At 35.7% G+C, this 26,126-nt stretch overlaps 1 protein-coding gene across 1 annotated transcript in view; it reads left to right on the top strand.

The window, feature by feature from the left end:
* Positions 1 to 26,126, top strand: part of LOC306865064 (guanine nucleotide exchange factor VAV3-like) — a 67,772-nt gene that overhangs the window by 10,314 nt on the left and 31,332 nt on the right. Inside the window, exons 2-10 of the mRNA XM_079409422.1 lie at positions 2,339 to 2,455; positions 20,516 to 20,574; positions 20,676 to 20,741; positions 22,215 to 22,323; positions 22,437 to 22,529; positions 23,716 to 23,784; positions 23,868 to 23,971; positions 24,054 to 24,153; positions 24,740 to 24,835. Coding sequence (XP_079265548.1) covers positions 2,339 to 2,455; positions 20,516 to 20,574; positions 20,676 to 20,741; positions 22,215 to 22,323; positions 22,437 to 22,529; positions 23,716 to 23,784; positions 23,868 to 23,971; positions 24,054 to 24,153; positions 24,740 to 24,835 — 813 coding nt within the window. The remainder of the gene's footprint in view (positions 1 to 2,338; positions 2,456 to 20,515; positions 20,575 to 20,675; positions 20,742 to 22,214; positions 22,324 to 22,436; positions 22,530 to 23,715; positions 23,785 to 23,867; positions 23,972 to 24,053; positions 24,154 to 24,739; positions 24,836 to 26,126) is intronic.

The raw sequence follows: 26,126 nt of genomic DNA, 5'->3' as shown, positions 1-26,126 counted from the left end.
TCTAGCTTCCTCCAAACCCTGCAGGACTCCTAAAGACTCCATGGCAAGCGCGAGATGTGCCTTTCTGATAATGTGTTGAAAACAGTTGCTCGCTAAACATTTGCTTGTCTTATCTGTGCACAAGTGCGGCCCTAGGCCTCTGGTGGAGTCATTTGTAGAGAGGGGATGGGAACCGAGAGGTGGTGCTTGTGACGTTTTTGATCTGCTGGCTTAGTTTGTTTGTGAGAAAAAGCTGGCCTTTTGAATTTGCCAGGCTGATGTTTTCTATCAGTATACCAGAGGACGAGTCTCATTTCAGACTGAGGGTTGAGCGTCCTTGCTCTCACGGAGGTTACAGTTTCACATTATGTGTGCACTTTCTGTTTCAAGAAATCACAGGTGCAGCTGCCGCATAAAGCACAGACTCTTGATATAATTCACTTCGTCTTGTTGCTTAAGATAGAAGCATGGCATTGCGGCAAGATGTGAAAGTCTTTTTTGACAGGCGACGCACGGCCACCGACAGATGGAGGGTGATAATATAACTGGTAAAAACAGACACATTCTTGTGAACGTGCCCGGCGAGAGGGCAAAGGTGCTGATCTGTGGACCATAACAGGACATCCATTAAGATTCTAATCATTGTTTTCTGGGTTGTTGTGAGAACACATTGCTGCACAGTTGATGTAAATTTCCTGTGTCTTTTGTCACTTTGGCATTTCGCACATACTGGGAAAGGAAATTACAGATCATAACTTTACAAAACTGACATTTTTTTTCTTCTTTTAAAAGAAATGTGCAAGATTCATTTCCAGTCATAATAATAAATAATTATTTTTACAAATGAAATTAATAATTATATTTATTTAATTTTAGTGTGATAATTAATTATTATTTTTTTTATTTTTCAATTAATGATTCAAGTTTTTAAGTAGTAAAATTTTAAAATTATGAGTCATTTTTTATTTATAATTGTAAAATATTTTTAAATTTTTTTATCGTTTTTAATAATTAAAAAACATACGTAAAAAGCACTAATTAATCATTAAAAAAAAAAATAATAATTATGAATAAAACACACACACACACACACACACACACACACACACACACGTTGGTTTTTGTGGTTTATGGGGACTTTCCATAGGCGTAATGGTTTTTATACTGAACAAACTGTGTGTGCTATTGCCCTGCACCAACCCTACACCTAAACTTAGCCCTCACAGGAAACTTTGTGCATTTTTAGATTTTCAAAAAAACACCATTTAGTATGTTTTTTAAGCCTTTTGAATTACGGGGACATAGGCAGTGTCCTCATAAAGTGAGTGAAGTGAAATTCAGCCAAGTATGGTGACCCATACTCGGAATTCGTGCTCTGCATTTAACCCATCCAAAGTGCACACACACAGCAGTGAACACACACACACACACACACCGTGAACATACACCCGGAGCAGTGGGCAGCCATTTATGCTTAACATGACAGCTTGTGCTCGAGACTCGTCTCATTTCACTCCATAAATGAAGTCTTTTGCTCTTTGGTAAACTCATTAGTCATGATTCGCTGAAAGTATCGCATGAAATAAGAATGGAAAATTGAATTGAAAAAAGCTTGATGCAGGCTTGTCTGCATTTTGATCTTGATTTCCAATATGCATTTTTAGTTATAGTTCTCATATGCTTTCATGTTTAATTGAATTTGGGACTGTTTAAAAACAATAAGCCCTATATTATGTAGTATTATATAATTATATTACATTATACAATCAGTATTATATAATGAGAGACTTTTATTTTGGAAAGGTGATTTTTAAAGCAAATTTTTGTAAGCAATTTTTTTTCTTTCTCTCGTACAGAGAATATAGAAGTTTTGCTATCTTGCAAACATGGCTTCTCAAAACTCAAATAATGTCCCTTCCTCTTAATTATTATTATGTTTGATTATTAAAATGATTTCTAAGATGGGGAAGAATCCAGTTTTCATTACAACTTATGTTTTTGTTTTAATATTGTGTAAATGGTATATACTGTATGACTTTATCATGGCAGATTTGGTGTAATAACAAAAAATCTAACCATTTTTTAAAATAATTTTCTGTTTAAAAAATGTTTTCATGAACATGAAAATGACATTGTGTGAACCTTATATGAGCATGTAAATATGTATATACTTTAAAATATTCATAAAAATGTATATTCAAATAATATCTTTGTTAGATTAAGTTTATAATTATTTTTTAAATAAATCATCAAGTGTTGTGAACACAAATGATACTTCAATATCAATATTAATATTAAAAATTAGTTAAATATGAAATATTCTTCCTTGATATAAATTATGCCTTTTATTTCTGTTTAGTTTCTCTGCTTGAAGAACATCAGGACATTTTTGCACGCCTGCTCAGAGATATTCGGCATGAAGAAGAGCGAGCTGTTTGAGGCTTTCGATTTGTTTGACGTTCGTGATTTCGGAAAGGTAAGATCAAATTTCACTTTCAACTCTCTTGTTGGAAACACGTTCACTTTGCACTCATCCCACAATCCACTGACATATTTACTTGTTCTGTTTGCAAGCATCATCTAACTGCCGTAATTTGAATTGTTCTTGTGCCACAGTCATCCGGGAGAGTTTATGGTGTTGCATCAGTCACAGATGTGGTTGTGTTTAAGTTTCCTGACATTAGCCTGTGAGCTGGCTGTGTTTTTTGTGGTGTTGTGTCTCAGTTGAGAGATGCTGAGCTCTTTGTTGGCCGTCTGCTGTAATAAAGTCTCAGTGTCTGCGTCTCATCCTGCTGGTAATTTAAGTATGTTTAAAGATCAGTGGAAGACGGCAGGGGAAGTGGCCGCCCCCTGTGAGGGTGTGGCGCGATTGTCGTGATGTATTACATCTTCAAATTAGTTACATGCTTGTTGGACTGATTGCATGCAGTCATATGTGTGTTTAGAAGTCAAACTGTGTCTGTTTTTAACTTTGAATTGTGTATTAGTCAGCATATTGACCCAGGCAGATGTTTTGCCCCAGGCCTGATACTTTTCAATACAGTCAAGCCCCTAAACCCAAACGGGTGTCTTAATGTAAACTCAGCGACCTGTCAGTTCTCTCTCACCTGCTGTTAAATGTGAGCGGTAGACAGTGAATTAGTACTGAGTGTTGCGTGATGCTGGGAGAGATCATGTAATATTCCTCCCCAGGGAGGCAAACAAGTAAACAGCAAGCTGTCAGTTTTACTGTAGCAGATTTTGATGTGGCTCTTGTCAAACAAGATGGAAAAAGACAGAATAAATCTAGATTTAATATTATCTCATATTTTGTAACTGTGCACAAAAACAGTATTATATTATATTTGTATTTAGGGATTTCTGTGGAATTTATGCGTGCATGTATTATGAACTATATATAATAACACACATATGTATATACAATACATATTTAAGAAATATTAACATGTATACATACATACAGTATATATATAGATTTTGTATATAATACATAGATGTATATAACGTATAATTACTTAAAGGGACCTATTATGCTCCTTTTTACAAGATGTAAAATAAGTCTGTGATGTTCCCAGAGTGTGTATGAGAAGTTTCAGCTCAAAATACCCAACAGAATTTTTTTTATAGCTTGTTAAAATTGCCACTTTTAGGGTGTGAGCCAAAACGCTCTGTATTTGAATGTGTTCCTTTAATGCAAATGAGCTGGTGCTCCTGGAGAAGAGGGCGGAGCTTCAAGAGCTCGAGCTCCCGCATTAGCAGTGCTAGCCTTTGCAAATAAACATTCCACGATTAGTACAAGCCTGTTATCTTTACAGAAAACGTACTCCGTTTCAAAGTCAGTCATCTGATTGTACTGTGCATAATAAATTTGCGTTTATGAATTGCACAGGGAGGGAGCACAGCGCAATAAAAATAACAACATAGCTGGTCTCATGGTGCATGGCATGCTATCACAAACTTTATAAGTCCCACTCGTTATTATGAGCTCAACTAACTCAAGTGATCGACTCACATTGCTTTCATATGCAGCTTTTAACTAGCACATTCCTATTCACGATCATTCATGAAGACAGCACCAGTGAGAACAGTCAGAGACAATGGTAGCTTTAGCATCATTAGCCTTACAGAGTGCCAAGAAGCTCTTTCAGAAGGGCAGTTTGGAAAACAAACGTGTGATACTTACTTTGTCTGGAGCTGACGCAGCTTCTCACTCAGGGCTGTGTCTATGCTTATAGGACAGGGTCACTAATAGGCGGGACTTTTTCCCATCTGTGACATGAACAGAGGGAGAATCTGAAACAGCTCGTTCTGAGAGACAGTTTATGATTTTTTTAGATTATAAATAAATGAGTGGTTGGATTTTTACCATTAAAGGCTGGATGTTTTCACACACTGCAGCCACACAACTGTGTTCAAACACCTTATAAAAGTGATTTTTGCATAATAGGTCCACTTTAGTTCATTTCATTCTAAAATTTATGATTTCTTTAAATATTTGTATATCTAAAAAAATCTCACTCAGATATAAACCTTTCTGAAAATTAAGCAATGTTGATGTGATGATTTTTTTTAAAGTGCTTGCTGCAACATAAAATGCAACTCCTGCTGTGTCCGGACTGAGCGCAGACTGCTAATGGAGCAACAAAATCGACCATTTGAGTGAACTGTCACTCATTTTAGGTGTTACACCTCCCCATTTATCCTAGTATGCTTTAAAAATAAATGTGGCTTCATTGTTAAATCAAATGTGCTTCTTAGAAGCTTTTAGAAAATCTGAAGTAAGCACTAATGTATCTTTTGTCAAATAAATGTTGTGTGTCTTTGTTGTGCATGGAAGGGGCTCATGTGCACTTGACCCTTCTCTTATATAAAGTGCATTGTTTAGTCAGTTTGACACTGTTTAGTTCACTGTCAGACATGTATTAGAACTCATGTCGTGTGATTTGTCCACAGCTGCCTGCTATACTCGCACATCTGTTGATTCTCTTATCTCACACAATCTCTGTGTGTATTCATAAGCACAGAAGGGGAAAGTGTTCACACACACATTTAGACACGGGCATACACTCGGCCCTCTGTAGAACGCGCAGAGAAGACATCAACAATTTTTTCCACATGACTGGCAAAACATCCGTTTCATTCATCTGACACTCGCTACGGGCAACTCTGTCAACGCTTGCTTTATCACAAGGACACAAATGTTCTGAAAGCATTTTTAAAAGGACATTTGGAATAAAGTAACGCTGCTGTAATATGTCACAAAAATTTATTATTTATCATTAAATGTATTTGTAAATCTATAAATGGAACCAAATTAATTAAAATACATAATGTATGAAATTAAATATATAATTAAAATATGCTTGACATTTTTTTGTGTTTAGTGCACGTTAAATATGGTGGATGGACATGGTACTTCAGTACGAATATTAATATAAAAATATGTGTCTTTAATATAAAATTCACTGCATTTGCGTTCTAATCAATTGCATTTGAAATTTGAGAGATAAAATGATTTCTGATTGTTTTCATCTCTGTTTCTTTGTACTGTTGATGCAGTGTTGCCTGTTGTGATGACGTATTTCTCATTGACTGATAGATGGTAACGATTGCTCTCCAGTAATAAGCTTTTGAGCTGCAGGGTTGTTAGCTTGATCAATGTGTCTATATGTTTACAGCCACAGTGACAGCTCAACTAAATCAAGCCTGCTACAGGTCTTAGAATGGTTGGGACGGGGGCATGTTTACATCTCCTCATTTACACAGGGGCATGGTGTAGTATCTCCTCTTCTTTTCAAAACAGTTTGAAGACGTCTAGGTTATGAGTTTCTGGAGTTTCGATGTTGGAATTTGGTCCCATTCTTACCTGATATAGGTTTCCAGCTGCTGAAGAGTTTGTGGTCGTCTTTGACATATTTTTTGTTTAATGATGCACCAAATGTTCTCTATAGGTGAAAGATCTAGACTGCAGGCAGGGCAATTCAGCAGCTGGACTCTTCTACTACGAAGCTATGCTGTTGTAATAGCTGCAGTATGTGGTTTTGCATTGTCCTGCTGAAACAGACGTCGTCTGGAGGGGTTGCTCTAAAACCTTTATATACCTTTCAGCATTGATAGTGCCTTCAAGCTACTCATACTGTATGCACTTATGCACCCTCATACCATCAGAGATGCTGGCTTTTGAACTGAACGCTGATGACACGCTGGAAGGTCTCCCTCCTCTTTAGCCCGGTGGACACGACGTCCGTGATTTCCAACAAGAATGTAAAATTTTGACTCGTCTGACCTTAGAACACCTTTCCACTTTAAAACAGTCCATTTTGAATGAGCCTTGGCCCACAGGACACGACGGCGCTTCTGGACCATGTTCACATATGCCTTCCTTTTTTGCATGATAGAGCTATAGTTGGCATCTGCAGATGGCACGGCAGATTCTGTTTACCAACAGTGGTTTCTGGAAGTATTCCTGGGCCCATTTAGTAATGTCAATGACAGAATCATGCCGATGAGTGATTCAGTGTCATCTGAGGGCCCGAAGACCACGGGCATCCAACAAAGTTCTTCGGCCTTGTCCCTTACACACAGAGATTTCTCCAGTTTCTCTGAATCTTTTGATGATGTTATGCACTGTAGATGATCAAATTTGCAAAGCCTTTGCAATTTGACGTTGAGGAACGTTGTTTTTAAAGTATTCCACAATCTTTTTATGCACTCTTTCATAGATTGGAGAGCCTCTGCCCATCTTTACTTCTGAGAGACTCTACCTTTCTAAGACATCCCTTTTATAGCTAATCATGTTACAGACCTGATGTCAATTAACTTAATTAGTTGCTTGATGTTCTCCCAGCTTAATCTTTTCAAAATGTCTTGCTTTTTCAGCCCTTTGTTGCCCCCGTGCCAACTTTTTTGAGACCTGTAGCAGGCATCAAATTTGAAATGAGCTCATTTAGGTGGATACAAGTGTACATTTCTCAGTTTAAACATTTGTTATGTACTCTATGTTCTATTGTGAATAAAATATTGGCTCATGTGATTTGAAAGTCTTTTAGTTTTCATTTTATTAAAAAAAAACAAAAAAAAACGTCCCAACATTTCCGGAATTCGGGTTGTATAATGTGTACTGTATACATAAATTTGTAAAAAAAAAATGCAATGCAATGCAAACCCATAATCTAGCTCAAAAACATTAGAAAGTTAGTATTTGTTTCATGAAGAAAGTTATTTGATTAGATTAGATTTTTAGGCACTTACATTTGATGTCATTACACTCGATGTGCCATGTCCCAAGTTGCGATTGATACATCAGTCATGTGATTCTATCATCAGCACTTCTGTTCTATTCTGAGCCACATTCTGCTGACAAACCAATGGAAATAAGTTCAAATGTCACATATTAGATATTGGCTTCTGCATTTTAATGCACAGGGTGACTTGGCATCTTAGACCCATTGAATACAGATGGGTGAAGTTCTCCTAAATGTTAGTTAGTTCAGTAAACTTGATCTGGTGTGGTGAAGTCACAGAATTTCCTAAGGAATTGTGTCGAAAGAGTCATCAGGTCATCTCATGGGTTCTTGTAAACGTTGTTGCTTATAAACCGTCACTGTTACTGAAGTGAAGATGGATCATATTTAGCACCATAAATGATTAGATCTATAAGTTTTACAAATGTCAAGTGCCTGTGAGCTTTGGAGGAGAGAGAAGATGATCAGAAGGCCAGAAAATTACCCAGAAGAAGACAAAGTGCAGAGCATCTGTCCTGCTATTGGATTTCCACAGTTAAATATATCACTGCCACTAAGGAGAAAGACAGTAATCAATAGCTGCTCTCACATTGCCAGCTTGTCTCTCTCTCTCTTTATTTGTCTCTGTCTTTACTACTTTTATCATTATATGGACACTGAATGCACAACTAAGCCTATAAATATACAGACACACAAACTTCTGTCTGTCAAAAGCTAGTGAGCTGCCTATTTTTAGGCAACATAGGCACATTTCTGATGTGTAAGATGCTTCAGAAGTTGGCACAAAAATGATTAGCAAATTAAAAGGTAGTATCCTTTGCAGACAGAGCAAACTATGGATAAAAAAACTGAGAGAAATTCTAATTATAAATATATTTAAAGTTTCATTCAGTACTAATGTGTGTCAGAAAACTAGTTCCGTCTAATTGAAATTGACTAATTCAGTGTCTATCAGAGTAAAATGTTAGCTTAGCAACATATGCTAACAACAGACTGTATTGGAAACAAGTGCAGGTGTTAGCAGGTGTTACAAGCCATATAATCACACCACAGAGTGTAAAATGTGTCACACTGAATGATGGTACCCAGGAATCATTGTTTAGTTGGGTGTTAGAAGCAGTTCAGGCCTGAGGGGTATAGTGTCGGGATGTGTCAGAGCTCTTTGAGAGGAACTACAGCATCTGACATCTGCTGTTAGTCAAGAGTATGCTGTGATGTGAAGTGCTGGGCTCTCAGAATGAGCACACACACACACCATATGAGGAGGCGTGTGTCAAGTGCTCTGATTCTCCTCAAGGGTCTTTAGAAAGACACGCATTGATGATCTCCACACTCTCGCCGAACTGTGACGAGGAGAGGCCAATTCTAGCAACACATATAGTATTGAATTGGGATCTCAGGGAAGATACTGTATGAAAGTGCAACCAAATACTAATATATGTATATGTGGAAACAAAAACACACACGCACACACACACACACACACACACACACATACAGTATGCAATGTATATGCATAAATGTGTGTGTTCGTACTTTTGATATACAAATATATGTATACATTGAAACAAAAATCTAAAGTGCAAACATACATAATTCATATCTACAAACATAAAAAAAACAAATAGCATAAAAATAGCATATATGCACACAGACACATACTTGTTTTTTTATGTTTTTTATGTATTTATATGGTTGCACTTTTGAATTTTGTTTCTTTGTAGCATAATTTATTTATTTTTTGTTTATTTTTATTATTTTTAATTTAATTATTTAAAATGTATTACTTAGGCTTGCAGTATTTGAAAAAGTAAAATGAAGAAAAATGCTTTTTTTGAAATAACAGGAAGTTGCAGTTACTGCTTGACAAGCTATATTAACTGCCCATGTGTGGCTAAGTGTATTTATTGCATACTACTTATTGGTTTACAGCATATTGTGCCCATATCTATAAATGTATGTATGCATGTTATATATGTACTACTGTGCATATTTATGTGTGCAGAAGTATCCACAAATACATGCGGTGGTTTCATCAGGCCTTTGTCAGAAACTGATCTCCTGGTTGCATGACTGTCTCTTTCTGTCTGTCTGTCTGTGTTTCTGTCTGCTTGGCTGTCTAACCCCAGTCACAGAGTCACATGTCCTCGAGCAGAGAGCTGTAAACTGCTGGAAAGCATTCACACTTCCTCTTTCCTTTCCTCGTACTACGTGGCATTCCCTGAAGGTTGAGTTGTGAGCTTACTCATGCTTCCTGTGGTCGACTCCTGGGGCCTCATGATGGAGGGGGAGGGTGTGTGTTTAAATACCAAACCCTTCCTGAGACCAAGACCCTTTAACACATTTACTGTCATTGGATGAAAATGGCTCTTGAAAAATTGGACTATGTTACTGTCACACTGCATTTAATGTAATGAAAAACATGTTTTGTTGCAAGATATGAACAGAGTTGCAAGATTTAAACTCAGAATTGATGTTTGTCTCATAATTCAGAGTGTCTTATAATTCTAAAATTAAAATAGGTAATAAAAAAAAATAAAAGGTAATAACAATTTTTATCTTACAATTCTCCCTTTTTTTTACATCTTTTACAAGTTTACATCTTGCAATCCTGTTTTTTCTTAATTAATGTTCTGGAAACATCCTGAAAAAAAGAACTGCTAAATCTGCTTGTTGTCTCTCCGATGTTTCTCACTGAGAAGATGAAAGGCAGGTGTGTGTTTTGGTGTGAAGAGTTCCTTGCTGTGGTCAGCGCTATTACAGATGGGGCTTTTTGCAGAGCGCGTCTAACATTCTCATCATAACCGCTGAGGGTCCTGTTTAGAGATCTGCAAACATCAAACACTTTGTACCACCTTAGTGTCCTATTTACACATCATGTTCAAGCTGCATATCTCTTCAAAGTGGGCTGCAAAGACTGATTTTTTTCAGTCTGTAGTGGGCGCTTGGTACGAAAATACAAAAGCCGAATCGTGCTTGGAGCTCTTATGAGATGTTTGATCCTTGGAAGCGTGGCATTGTGAGGCTTTATACTGAAGGTGTCATTTTTAAAGCTAATTAGAGATATTTTTGTTTGCAGAGATCTTTCTTTTCCAGTGCACCCCCGAGCCATCTGTTTGGATCCCATCAGCTTCAGTGAAGCTCAAAGCTGTGTGCTTTAGAAAAGATGTCCTCCCAAGTGTTTTTAAAGAGTCCTCCAGTAAAACTTTCATGAGGGTCTTAAGCACGTGACTGAAATGCAGCCAGGGACAGATTTTTTAGGAACTGTTTTGAGTCTGCAGTACATGGATGATAATACATACACGCAATATTTTAGCATAACTTCATCATAAAACCATCACAGAAGGAACTTGTTTATGTGTTGTGGGTACTGCATAAGAATGTGTGCTGATTTGTATAGTAACTTTCATTATACTACAGTTAGTTATAAGGTGCAAGTAATGTTTAATACAACTAAAATGTACACTGTAGCGTAAATTACAATAAAATATGGCAAAATCAACTTAACTAAACAACTAACATTCTTTCTTGTTACATTGATAAGCCAGTAGGTGGCGGTAAGGCTTTACGAGTAAAGGCCCGTTTATACCAAGAAAGGTAACTATAAAGATAACGATATTAGCATCCACACTAGCGAACAATTTCGTCATCAGGTGACATTCAGTTGAAATTCCACTTGCTTTGCATATTTTAAATGACGTTCCTATTTTTGTCAAAGCTGAAGGATGCTGGCTCTCGGGGCACAGTAGGACTAATGCTCTCAGATGTGTGGGCAGTGTGTGAGTGTGGGAGAAGCTGTGTGCTTCCTCCTCGCTTGAGGAATTACAGAGGAGTTTCAGTTGGTTGTGAAACACTGAGAAATACTGTTGCTAAGTTATCATTTTCATATCGTGATAAAGATCTTGAGTTTGTGAGGTTCCCTATTATGACCAGTGTGTACTGTCACGTTACAAGAAAATTCGAATTTTTCATAAAAAGAAGTACAGCAATGAGCTGAGATCATTCTGTAGGTCATTATAGCAGCTGTTTCCTCTCAAGTGGGATCCACCTGGCTTAGATCAGTGTTAGTGTTGGGGTTTTCAGCACAATATTACTCAGAACTGGTTGTGAATATGCTTCCACGTGAGCACCGGTTTTGTCTATGCAGTGTTGTTTTCATCCCCTAGAACATTGGCGTAGAGATTAGGATGAACTGGCCAAAAACTGGTAATACAAACACAGTCATAAAGGCCAGAAAGTAAATTTCATCCTGTTCGTTTGTCTTGCTAAGGAATCGATCTGCAGATGTTCAGATGAACTGTTGGGAATTGTATCAGAATAAAAACACCAAAAACCAGCTGTTTTTATTTCTTCTGTGGAACAAAAAGTTATATAATATGATGAAACGTAAAGGAATATATCACCCAAAATGTGCACACTCTTAGGCCATCCAAGATGTAGATGAGTTTATTTATCAGATCAGATTGGAGAAATTTAGTATTATCACTTGCTCACCAATGGATCCACTGCAGTTTATGGGTGCCGTCAGAATTAGAGTCCAAACAACTGATAAAAAACATCACATTAACATCTAAGTCATCAGTTAATGAAGTGAAAATTTGTGTGTTTGTAAGAAACAAAATCTATCATTATGGCGTTAGCTTTAAAGTGTCACTTCTGGCCAAAATACCGCAATCACCTGTTGTCCTCTCACATCAAAATCCACTGTTTTTGTTTAGAACTGGTTTTGCATATAAACTGTGCTTGATCTGTGCATATTTCTTTCCTGATTCAGACGAGATGACTTTTTTCACTAAAGAAGGCAATATTATGTAGAGGATTTGTATTTTAGTCAGAAGCAATGGTTTAAAGTCAAAAAGTCTTAATTATGAGTTTATTTATTACAAACACAGCTTTTTGCTTCACATGGTTATTGTGATGCTTTTAGCAGTTGTTTGGACTCTCATTCTGACGGCACCCATTCACGGCAGAGTTAGTGAGTAAGTGATGTAATGCCAAATTTCTCTAAATCTGAACAAATCTGACTTGATCATTGAGTCAGAAAGTAAATTTTAATGTTATATCTATTCCATTAAATTAGTGTTTTTTGTTGAAAGCACATACATTTTGAATGGGAGCTTTCAGTGTATGCTTTTAGGGCTGTGGACAATGAATGTTGAAGAACGCTGACTCTGTTTATGGCCTGAAGATCTTTAAATGGAGTTAAACAAATGAGTGTTTTTAAATATGCAATTGACCGCCGATAATTTTCAGTCATTACAGACCCCTCATTCTGGCTGGTCATGTCATTCCTCAGGTTAAAACATGTGTATGTGTCTTCTGCTTTCAGCTGCTGTGGTTTTATTTAAAAGGCAGTATTGTACCGTCTCTGAGCCCTGCTTTAATTACGGTACAGCCATGAAAGCACAGATGAGTAAAATGAATAATTAATTAGCATAAAAATTGAAAAAATTGTAACTGGATGAAAAATTAATTTCATTGTCATGTTATATATCACCTTGACAGTCACGGGACCCATTAAACAGCTTCCATACCGGTGTCAGTCAGCGTTCCTCTGAGATCTCTGCATGGCATTATATTAAGCTCCAGTGATCCACAATCACTGATCTGGATCTAAAAGTACGCTTCTGGAACGTGCCTTCAGGAAAACCGCAAAGAGGGAGAGATTAGAGAGTGGCTATAAAAGTCTGTGAACCATAATGGTCTCTTAGTTTAGTCTATATGAAACAATACTTGTCTGCTTTTAGACAGAGACACAGAAATAGACCACAAAGGCTGCTGGGGGACTTTAACATCTGATTGAGGCTCATAATTAAACATTCACTCTTACTGAATGTAAAAGTACAGTACAGTGTCATTATGGTGAATAGCATCAGGGAATAGAAATGTTTTACAGCACAGTTTTTATGATCAAATTTAAGTTTATGAGTTTTAAATATTTACAGTATGTAAACTTTCTCTGTGGTCTGTGTTTTATGTGAAAGATAAAACGGTTGTGAAATGGCTGAAGTATTTGGCATAATATAAACAAGTTTCAAGATTCAAGATGTTTAAGTCAGAATGTGATGAGCATGGTATTGGTTATTGGCTGAGATATGTGGTTTTGTCTTGTAATAATGTAAATGTAGAAAATCCCAGAATATAGCTGTTTAAAGCAGTGTTTCTCAATGTCTGAATCATTCTGGCAGGTGCGTCCCGAGGACTGGAGTTGAGTAAAATCACAACCATTGCAAAACCTTCATTCATTGGAGAAGAATAAAGCTGATTCTGTTGACTTTAGATATGACACATGTATTTAGGTTATGCATCTGAGTAGATAAAATATATACTTTTAGAAGGCTGTTGTGACATGCTATTACTGCTCTTTAAATGAAGCATTATTTTGCTAATTGCACATTTAAAATTTTTTGACCTGATATTAAATGACAGACTACATGGACTATTTATACTTTGTTTAATTCCTATTTAATTTGTCACACCCCAGGACATGAACTAGTGGAGACTTAAAGATGATTAACATTTAGGCTATGTTTATGCATTAGGTAAATCAGAGCCGATCCTCCCGATACGCAGGCTGCGTAGGGCCCCCGAAACACCAGGGGGGCCCCCTTGCTCTCAAAGATGTTTTAATTTTAGTTTTCGTCCAGTCCAAAAAAAAAAAGAGTCGAAAACATACCAAGCCTACGCTCATACGCTCGAGAAACAGAGATACTGTTTCTCGAGCGTAGTGAAACACAGAAAAATGCGTTTCATCCATTCTTTCAACAACCCCCCCCCCATTTTGCGTATGGCCCCCAGAAGTCTAGGATCAGCACTGAGGTAAATGCTTTTATCCAAAGCAAAGTAGTGCATGCAAACTATACATAGGGCCAGTTTTACTAAATAGGGCAAATTAGTGCGAGAGCACAATTCCAAAACGGTCGATGGGCATGGACATTTCTGCGGGTGATTTACTAACCACGTGGAAATTAAAGAACACAGACGCAGCATCTCGTTTACATATCGACATATGCAATATACCAAGTGCAGCGCAAATTAGAGCAGTCGCAAATAAAAAAAGAAAGAAAGAAAGAAAGAAGCCACAGTACAAATGCATATTCAATAAGGTCAGGCACACAAATAACTGTCCACGCCTTTTCAGCGCTAATTCTTCAATACGTGTCTTTAGTAAAATCTGACAGTACTATTCTAACGCCAAAAGATGGTTTGCGCTGGCGCAAGCTGTTAGTAAAACTGTGGTGCAAATGTCATGGAATTTTGGATGGTTGAGTCAAAAGTTGTGCTGGACACTAGTCAAAATCGTGATATGGACTAGTGACTGTGAATTTTGAACGGCAAAAGACATGGATAGATATGGATGAAAATGAATGGTGCTGTTTTGTCTACTTCATTTTATAGGATTAAATAGTTAATGTTTTATGCCTTCATTTGATTTACACCAGTTTTGATGATAAATTTGCATTAAATAATAAATCCCCAAAAAATTAAAACACATAATACAGAATTTCAGAAAAAATAAATCAATTCATAGGGCCCTTTTATTATAAAATTTAATGAATTATCAAGCAGTTATAGTTTCACGAATATGTTTCTTTTATATTATTAAATTACTAAAATTGAATCCTGAAAAATCCAAACAAAAAACACAAAATTTATGAAAAATAAAATTAAATTTGAGAATTTGAGAAAATAATGAAGCATATTTCACAGAGCCCTAAAAACGAAATAATAGTTTTGTTGTTAAATTGTGTACGTTTTATAATTGAAATTATAAAATTAATTTTAAATTTAAATTACTGCTAAAAATTGATTTAACAATTTAAAATAAATTTAAAATAAGTCAGAATAATTTAAATAAAGAAGGAATCAAGAAAAAAATCAATTTAGATTTGGGAAAAATATAACAGAATTGGGAAAAAATAAAATGGATTTGAGAGGGCTCTATACACATTAGTTAATACGTTCTCATTCTCGTCTACCTTAGTGTAGCTATAGTGCCGTGCTCTACTGTTCCCATTTGCATTCATTTAAATTTGAACCTGAAATCTTGATCTTGATATATAAAAATGGGATACAACAGTATATGTGGAAAAAATCAATACGTTGATACATGAGTATTTTTTAGCCGGCTGCAAAGTCCAGAAGTGATTAAAAAATGATGCACATGCAAATGCATTCTGTAAATGAGTAATCATACAACTACACAGAATACCACAAAATACAGTAAATAGACAGAGCATCCAGAGTGAATGATAATTTTATTTCTTTTAATTATTGCAAATAAACTTTATCCGTTTTGCTGTTTGTTACTTAGGAATTTTGGTATATTAATTGTCTCACTCTTCTGTTGTACTGAACAAATGGACAGGACTAGAAGTAAAGCATCCAAATTTTCCTCCCACTGCCTGTTTCACACTCACTCAGATCCCCATGCGTGGATGCTTTATATAGCTTTAAGTAGAAGTCAGAACTTTTCTAATATTTGCATATTAATCAGCTTTCCAGTAAATATGAAACTGTTTGTACTTGTGCATCTATGTGTGTTAGTGTGTGTGTACACCTACAGGGGGTTTGAATGGATCTTGCCAGTGACCTTGTATGTAGGCCGCTGATGCAAAACAAGTACAATCTGATTAGTTTATCTGCATCATGCTCTGTACTTGAGACATTAAAAGGCAGGGAATAGATTGATACAGATAAAGACAAGACAAGAGACAGACAGGAAACATGCTCTTGCACTTTGATAATAGATGGGAGATGATATGTGTAGCATTTTTCACAAATACGGTATAATTTGCTTTTAAAATGACCTAGTCTAGTTTTAAACACCCTATAGCTTTGTTGCTAGAAAATAAGTCACACAAATCAAACTGTTTAGACATGTTCCACATAATAATATAACATTTAGTCTAACCATGACAGTCCACATTTTCTAGGTTAAGCACCTCCTTTCGCTGCAGAGAGGCTGACATATTTGTTTTAATCAGATGGTGTTTAAAGACATCGGTAAATTTGAAAGTCCCTGGACCTGGTGCCTGTGATTCAACTGCGGTTCCTTAATTTGCGTTAATTACTTTACTTCAACTTGCAGCCCACCTAGTTTAGCTGATGTCAGGCAGATTTTCCATTGACTGTACAGCTGATTTGTACTGTATGTTCACAATGCCTGACATATACATATATTTAAAGTAAAAACAGGGAGGAAAACAACTTGATTTAATTATTAAGAGACATTTTTAGGACTTAAGAGGTGAATACTGCTACTTAATAAATATGACCCTGGACCACAAAACCATAAGTGTCAATGTTTCGAAATTGAGGTTTATACATCATCTGAAATCGGAATAAATCAACTTTCCACTGATGTATGGTTTGTTATGATAGGACAATATTTGGCTGAGATACAACTATTTGAATATCTGGAATCTGAGGGTGCAACAAAATCTAAATATTGAGAAAATCGTCTTTAAAGTTGTCCAAATGAAGTCCTTAGCAATGCATATTACTAATCAAAAATGAATTTTTTATATATTTACGGTAGGAAATTTACAAAATATCTTCAGGGAACATGATCTTTACTTAATATCCTAATAATTTTTGGCATAAAAGAAAAATTTATTATTTTGACCCAAACAATGTATTTTTGTCTATTGCTACAAATATACCCCAGCGACTTAAGACTGGTTTTGTGGTCCAGGGTCACACATATATTTTTGTGTAATGACCACTAAATGGTATAATTGATAATTGACCCATGCCAAAAATCTTGCATAGCTGTGGTATTTTTATGTTGTCTCTTTCTCTCTTTCTTCTCATGTATTATAAATATTCCTTTAATCAATATTTCATGTCTATTTATTTAGTAGCCTCTACACGTCAGTTCATATATTCTTATGTTTCTTTAATATTTAATTTAATATAATAATTAAAGACTATTAAAAGATTAAAACATGGCTTAAAACATGAATAATATCTAATCTAATTATACATGAAAATTTTTTATATATTTAAAAAAAATTCATGTAGTTATTATTATTATTATATTATATTTCCATTTTTAAGAACCAGAAATGGTAAATAGTTTTTAATATTAACATGTTTTCAAGGAACTCATGATCTGATTTAATCTGATGAAAAAGTTCTGAGAAATGTCTGAATCATTTTTTTTTCTTATTTCTCTGTTCTCATGAAATCTTCGTGTGTTGAATTATAAATAGGCGAAAGGCCACATTTTCTTTTTAGAATATGAAACTAGACTCCCAACAGACTCACTTAGCACACTTAAGAGTAATACCGAAATCTTTTTTCTGTCACTTCAGTGAATCTGCATCTACAAAACCAACCTGAAAACTTTCATCTGTATACGCTTTTAAAAGAGACAGAGCGATTGTATTTCAGAGACAACCAGAGAGAAACATTCCCACAGTTACTGTTATCCTCAGGAAACAGTCTGACTCACTTTTGCTGGGTTTACAGGGGTCTTTGAAGCACACCACCTGTTAGAAACAGTTCCATCCTTTCCTCTTCTTCACTGTGTTATGCAAGCCCTTACAGATGCAATCAGATCCTGGAAATAAAGGGGCTTTTCTCTCTATACTTTATCAACTTGTTCTATTTTGACTTATAACTCCCGATGCATCTTCCCTTTTCTAAAAGTAGCAAGTCAGGCGCTCACATTTTCCCTAGCACTCGTAGAAAGGAGTCATAAAAAGCTCTGCGGTGTATTTTTGCAATGATGAGAGATGGCCTGATGGTTTATTACCTCTTGAAAGTGAAAATAACTATTGCTTAGTTTGCACCAACTCCGTTTTTGGCCTTCCTGTTCTGTGCCGGTTTTAATGAGAAACACAATGAAAGGTTGTTATCCAGAATGAACACTTGCACCTTTGAGATTTTCTCAGTTTGTTTTAGCCGTAGTGTACAGCTCCTCGCCTGAACAGGAAGCCAGACCAACCATTCATTTCTTTTAACTATTATAATTTCCTGTGTTCGCATTTGTGTCTTCTATCAGCGCTGATGTTTGTGTAAAGCGTAACACTAAATTTACAGCGTGTTTACTGCCAAACGTGTTGGAACATACTGTGATAGGCCTGAATACAAATCATGTAATTTCCTTTTTGAAGCGTATGTGTTACAATATAGCGAGGTGCAGATATGAGGGTGGGCGGGTGGAAATCCCAGCTGAGATTTCCCAAACACTACATATATGACATGAACGAACAGATAAACAGACAGTTTCATATTCCGCCAACGTGCGTTTTTGGGTAAGTGAGGTGACAGGAAGAGTTTTTGCTTTTTGAAGAAAAACACCATTATCTTGTTACAAACCTGTATGATTTTCTGTTCTTGTAAAGCACAAAAAGAAATGTTAAACGGGATGTTTGTGCAGCTCTTTTGCACACTGAATGTGGGCTGTCAATCAACAAACAAATAACAAGAAAACACCATTAAAAACCATAAAAGTAGTCCATTTTAGAAGATTTGGAAAGTAGTGTATTAGGCATGTGAACTACTTTAATTGCACTTTTGTGGTACTTTTTGTCATTTTGTGGAGCTTGAAAGCCTCTGGTCACCATTAGATTTCATTGCAAAAGAACAGTGTGAACATTGTTAAAGATTTAGATGATGATCCAAGATTTAGATTTACAGTTTGTTCTCTTGTTTAGACAGATTTGGAGAAATTTAGCATTACATCACTTATAATGCAATAAATCCTCTGCAGTGAATGGGTGCCATCAGCTGATAAAACATCACAATAATCCACAAGACTCCAGTCCATCAATTTATGTTTTGTGTTTGTAATAAACAAATCCATCATTAAGGCATTTTTACTTTAAACCGTTGCTTCTGGATTTTGTGAATTATGTGGATTACTTGTGGATTATTGAGCTGTATGGACTCTCATTCTGACGGCACCCATTCACTGTAGAGGAATTAATGGAGAGCAAGTGATGTAATGCAACATTTTTCCAATTTATTTCTGATTTCCTTTAAACTTCTGCTTTTGTGTTCCACTGAAGAAAGGAAATCTTAAAGGTCCAACCATTAAAACACTGATTACATAATTGAATGCCTTTTTACATTTGTTTTTCTTGTAGGAAATTCAGGTTCAAACTTGACACATTTGTTCCCAAAAGACCATACTGACTGGTTCCCCAACAAAGCAGATGAATTATAATAAGTTATTTCCCCTTAACGTGCCAGGCTGGTTGCATATAAGGTCATAGGCGTTGGATCGGATCTCTTTGAAAGACTAAAATCTAGAAAGACAAGATGAGCTTATCTCTTTCTTTCTTTCTTTCTTTCTTTCTGCAAAATGGTCAGTAGTGTGCAGAGATTGACGGTTCCATGCTTGACTCAGTCTGTGCTCTGTATTCATAATGTAATTCAGTTGCCGTGCACACAGCAGAGTTCAGCTAAGCCGGTGTGATTGCAATTGATTTCTGAACACATCTTCCCCGGGCGCAGTTCAAATGCTCAAATTACCCATGTGCTCATCATAGATATGGAAATCTGAATACAGCTGAAAATTATACATTCTAAAAAGGCACAGATTTGATGTTTTAGAGTTAATTGGTGATTTTTGACTGTGCTATAATTGTGCATATAATTATTTGACCAGGGTTGTGTCTGTTTGCATTTAAATGCACACCTGTGCAGGACCTGATTGGGAAGTCTGGTGGTGATGTGTTGAATTTAATGATATGAAGAGTTGCTCATTAGCGTGAACACTCTTGGTGATAACAGAGCATACATGGTAAATTTAATTCTTTTTCCATGTCAAAGGCTGATGAAGAAATATTGATGCACACTGACCTCTGCTGGTACTAATGTTGAGGTGCTGCTTTTTCAAAACTAAAGATGATGAGTTTAAATCTTTGTATATCATATCTTGCATCATTAACATTCACAAACAAATGTCATTTTCTAGTACTTGATGGGTATTTTATAATGAAAATAAATAGGCCGTGTTACTGACGTATGACATTTTATGTTATGTTATATAGAGAGAACGTTAATTTTTACATGGCTTAATTCTGATTGATAATGGTGACATTTGTTGGTTTGATAATTTTGTACAATGACCGCTAAACTGCATAATTTATTATTTACCCAGTCTGTGAATATCTTGTTTCATGTCGTCTCTTTCTTCTCATGTAATATATTTTCCGCTCTAATCAATTTTTCATGTCCATTTATTTAGTAAATAGCAGTGTAGTTAACAATACTAACCGTCTGATTATACACAATCCCTTACTTAACAAATATTTTTTCTTATCTTTTTCTCTTAGGTTATGGACACACTGTCCAAACTCTCTCATACACACATTGCACAGCAGACTGGAATAAGGTATTTGAAAAAGAAGAAATGAATAATTCTAACTATTTTAAGAGCGCAGATGAAAATTCATATTTTATCTCTCTCGCTTCCTCTCTCTCTTTCTATTCTAGGCCGTTTCCCACAGAAGAGAGTGTTGAGGATGAAGACATTTATAACCATCTAGAGGATCTGATAGAGTGAGTCATTTTTCTGCTTACGGTGTTTCTCTTCCTCCTGATGTTTTAACCTTTAGCTCACTGCACGCTCTCTGTTAGATATAGAGCCTCAGGCTGGAGCACATAGAAGTGCTTAGGTTGATGTTAACATGTTGAGTCATGAGATAATGAGTGCCACACACATACTGTCCTACTTATAGATGCACTCACTTATATATGTGTTAAAAAATACTTTTTTGTTAACTCATAAACAAATGTTTTTATTTTTTATTAGTTTATTTCTTTATTATATATACTGTATCTTTAAATGTAATTTTGCATGTCAGAAAGTGACATTCTTAAGTTGAATTAAACCCTGCTACCCTGCTAAAAATATATTCAAATGTAATTTACTCTAATTTACTCTAGAAGTAACTGTTTCATATAATAACATATATACATATATATATATACAGACAGACCAAGGGGTCATTGCAGCTGTACAGCTGTTAAGTTAACAGCCTCAGATGTGAACTGTCAGATTTTGCCTTTGGCCTGTGTCCTGTGTCCGATTATGAGTGCGCTACATTTCAAGCCACATAAGCCACTCCTATAGTACGTGTCAGTTAGTAGATGATAGTCATTATATGTGTAGAAACACAGTATATGAGAACACAGTTGCTACACCACCAATGTTTTCTATTATTTCTATTTAATTTTATTCCAGCCTTATTTTTTTAGTTAACAATCTATATCTAGTCAATGATAACTACACTGCTTCGTGAGCAATAAAAGTGGTTCTGCTGAGTAACAGGCCGTTGAGTAGGCCAACAAGTAGCATCAGCATAAATGTCTGTTCTCCTCATATGACAAGCTTGAGGATTTAATATTATGCTGCTGTCACTATATTTTGGCTCGACCTCATCACATCTGTTTCTTAGCCATACATGAATGAGGCCCTCTAGCTGAGGGTTGTTTTCCACATGTGATGGTTTGTTCATATGAAATGTGTTTGTTGAGTGCTTCTCCCTGGAGGGTGATGTGCCTGTACGATTTTGTCCCTGTCAGAAAGAGACTTTTCCTTGAAGGCATTTCGTAATAGAACCGAACTACAGACATGGTTAGGAAAAGAAATCAACACGGTTTGTCTCTCTATCGTTCTCTTTTACACCCATCTGGAGAACATATCTGAGTGATTTTAAGGCCTGACTCAGCTATAATGTCTCTTGGCTCTTGCTTTTGCTGTAGCTGAAAACCGTGTGTTTAATTTAGAAGAGGGAAACAATATCGTTTTAAAACCCCTCATGAGCAATTTTGTAGAAGAGGTCTTTTTTCTCCAGTATATTGGATATGCTGAAGCATTTAAACATATCTTGCTCTTTTCTTAGGGTTTTTTCTGTTCCATCGTCTGTTTCTTTCTGCTGACTGTAAACTAACTGCAGTCGGATAGTACATTTATATACTAAACTAAAACCTTTGGAGAAGCTCTAAATGCTGTTGGTCTGTGTGTCTCAGTGAGAATGGTGTTGAGGATGAGGAAGATCTCTATGACTGTGTGTATGATGATGATGAGGGAGGAGAGGTGTATGAAGATCTGATGAAGGTTGAGCTGGTACAACCACAGGTGAGTTCACTGAAATGTGTTATATATATATATATATATATATATATAAACATGCTTTGGGTTGCAAGGCATAAAGTTCTCTCTGTTTCACTCTCTTGCTGCTATAATTACAGAAACAGGCCGAGACGGACATCAGAAGCTGTTGTCTGATGGAAATCAAACAGACTGAGGAGAAATACACAGAGACGCTGGACTCCATAGAGAAAGTGAGGCCTCTTTAAAACTGCACAGTCAGACCTACTGTAATATTATAGCTTTAATGCAGTTCATGACATCTGCCAAGTGTCTGTTAGATGTAATATAACACATAATGTTTATAAAGACCACATTAACCACAGTAACCACATGTCAAATCATGGATGAATCTTTTTACCATGTTTAGATGTAACTCACTGTACAATATTTGACCATGATACCCATGATTACTGGAAAAATATTAAAGAAATACCATAGAATACCACTTATTGTTACAGTTGCCTGCTAGTAACTTACTATAAGCCACCATTATCATCACAACTACTATTATTAATGTTTATTTTAAATCTTGGTCTGAATATACAATATTTCTATATTAGTTATATAATAGCATTTCTATAATAAAACCATGGTCAATATCCACAGTGGATAAAATAATCATTATATGTGACCCTGGACCACAAAACCCTTAAAAGTCAGTATTTATATGTCTTAGTCGCTGGGGTATATTTGTAGCAATAGACAAAAATACATTGTATGAGTCAAAATTATTGATTTTTCTTTTATGCCAAAAATCATTAGGATATTAAGTAAAGATCATGTTCCATGAAGATATTTTGTAAATTTCCTACCGTAAATATATCAAAACGTCATTTTTTATTAGTAATATGCATTGCTAAGAACATCATTTGGATAAGTTTAAAGGCTATTTTCTCAATAATTAGATTTTTTTGCACCCTCAGATTCCAGATATTCAAATAGTTGTATCTCGCCCAAATATTGCCCAATCATAACAAACCATACATCATTGTGACCCTGGACCACAAAACCAGCCATAAGGGTACATTTTTCGAAATTGGGATTTATACATCATCTGAAAGCTGAATAAATAAGCTTTCAGATGATGTATAAATCCCAATTTAAAAAAATCTACCCTTATGACTGGTTTTGTGGTCCAGAGTCACATATTGTAATACAGCTTTATTGTTGTTTTTGGTTGGTATTTGTTTATTTATTTAATAATAATAATAATAATTCATTTTAAATCTTAGTATGAATATACAGCATTTCTGTTATAGTTACTATGATAAAAACAAAGTAAATGTCCACAAAGATTTATTATATTGCAATATAACTTTATTGTGTGCATTAGCTTCCCCACAGCAATTTCTTAATTTTAATTTTCTCCACCCACAGTTCTTTATGAAGCCTCTGGGACAGTCACTGTCCAGTGTGGATATCGAAAAGGTGTTCATCAATATACCAGTGAGTCAAAACTGCTTATAATGGAGGACACATTTTAGCATTGTTCTTATCGCCTCATATTTTGATGTTCTGTATTGTACCAGGACCTTGTGAAGGTGCACACGAGTCTTCTGAGAGAGGTCCAGGATTCAGTGCTCATGCATAACGCCAGTAACCTGTTTCAGATCTTTATCAAATACAAAGAAAGGTGTTTGATTTATCGCTTCAGCTATTAAAAGAATGAAACGCTCCTTCCCCTTCTCACATGTGTCTGTTTTCCTGTGTGATAGATTAGTCCTGTATGGGAAATACTGCAGTCAAGTAGAATCAGCCATTGCGTGTTTGGATGACATCTGTAAGAACAGAGAGGACGTCAGGCAGATGTTAGAGGTATGATATTGTCAGACTATATTCATAAAACATCTCGGGTCAGAAGTGGCATTTTCCATGAATATTAGACACCTTGTTTTAGCATTAAAGGCACAAATATTTCTTGTGAGAACTTGGAAATGTTAAGAAGAACTATTATCTAACATACAATTTACTATCTAATATTTTAATAAAAAAGTGTCATTTAAATAATACAGCCTATTTATTTGGTATTCAATTTATTGTGGATTTGGATGTACTCTGCATATTGTTACATGATTTTGTCTCCCTCATTATAAAAATAATGTAACATTTCTAAAGAACATGACACTGAGGAAGTGAGATTATTTTGACCCTTTGTACAGCATGAAATTAACTTATGAAAGTAGATCTTATGTTTCACTACTAAAACTGAAGTGAAACTATTTATTTGCTGTTAGACAGTGCCACCTGGTGGTTGAGGACAGTGCAGAACATTCCTGAATATTTTATTTCAAATAAATATTTTATTTTATTTACATATTTATTTAGTTTTACTCTCTTCATGTATTTACAGAACAGTCACGTCACAGTCACATATGTGGTTTTTGTTTGTTATTAATTTCAGTTATGTTCCAAACGAGCCAATAACGGGAAGTTTACTCTGAGAGATCTTCTGGTGGTTCCGATGCAGAGAGTTCTGAAGTATCATCTACTTCTACAGGTACTTCTAAAATCATTTTACTGTGTTTTAAACATGTTTTACCTGAGCAAATATGCAAATGAGTTTTCCAATTGGTTTTTTAAATTATTATTTTAGTTAACATCTATTTTATTTAAGATTTTTTAGATTTTAACTATATCAATCTATTATCTGTATAATAATATACACTGATTAAAGTGCCCTGATGGACTACAAAAAATAGGGCGAGTTCTCCTTTCATGTTGTCTTTAAATGACTCCACACTAGGGGCAGTGGAGTCTATGTTTTACTATTCCATAGGGAAGCAGCATATTGCATCTATGAATTCTACCAGTAGGTGGCAGTGTAATATGTCCCAGATTCCTCCAGTAGGGGTAGTATAATCCACATAATGAGCAAGCAGCATGCTTTAACCAGTCGTGTATGTTTGGTCTGGCCCTTTTCCACAAACATCTCACGCAGACTGGCATGAATATTTCATAGTGTGTCTCTGTCCATCACACGTTAGGTCTACTGCATGATCCAGCTATGAGGGGATTCAGAAATAAATGTGAACGAAGGCGAGTGAGAAATAGAAAAGCAGAGAGAAGGAGATGTGCATAGCGTGTGTGGACTGAAGCCACCGCGATCCTCCTGCTGTTACAGGAACCTTTCAGCTCTTTTCTGTGTGTGTGTGTGTGTATGCGTCTACTTAGCATGCCTGCAAGGCTGTCGATTGCTCAGTTCACCTCCCTGCCCATCTGGCCAGCTGTGGGTTTAGGGGAATGTGCGTGTGTGAGGCAGGCGCTGCAGATAGAGCGTCTGTCTGTCTGCTACCCCTCTGGAGAGCAGGCTAGCGTGTGACAGACTGTCTTTCTCTGCTCTTTGCTCTGCTGGAGGAAGCCTTGGCCAGTGAGAGAAAGAACAAGCCAGCTTTACATAATGAGTTATAATCAAAATTCATAAATAATCTAATATGAAAGATTCTAATATTTATATATTTAAATTAAATCGTATCTACTCTTAAATGTATTTATTTATTTACTTATGGGGTGTAAGAAATCAATACTTTTATTCAACGTTTAGATTGCTATTTTAAATAAATGCCGTTCTTTGAACTTTCTATTCATCAACATTGAAAAAATGTAAAATAGTTTCCACAAAAAACTGTGAAGCAGCATAACTGTTGGCAACACTGATAATAATAAGACATGTTTCCTTTAGCACCAAATCAGCCGATTAGAAGGATTTCTGAAGGATTTAGTGTTACTTTAGTATCATTTATATTATAGTTTTTTATATATATATTTTAAAATGGGTTTAAATTATTATT

This window comes from Barbus barbus (genome assembly GCF_936440315.1).
Source record: "Barbus barbus genome assembly, chromosome: 46".
Taxonomy (NCBI): Eukaryota; Metazoa; Chordata; class Actinopteri; order Cypriniformes; family Cyprinidae; genus Barbus; species Barbus barbus.
Note: the sequence above shows the minus strand (reverse complement) of the source record. Positions and strands in the feature narration are given on the sequence as shown.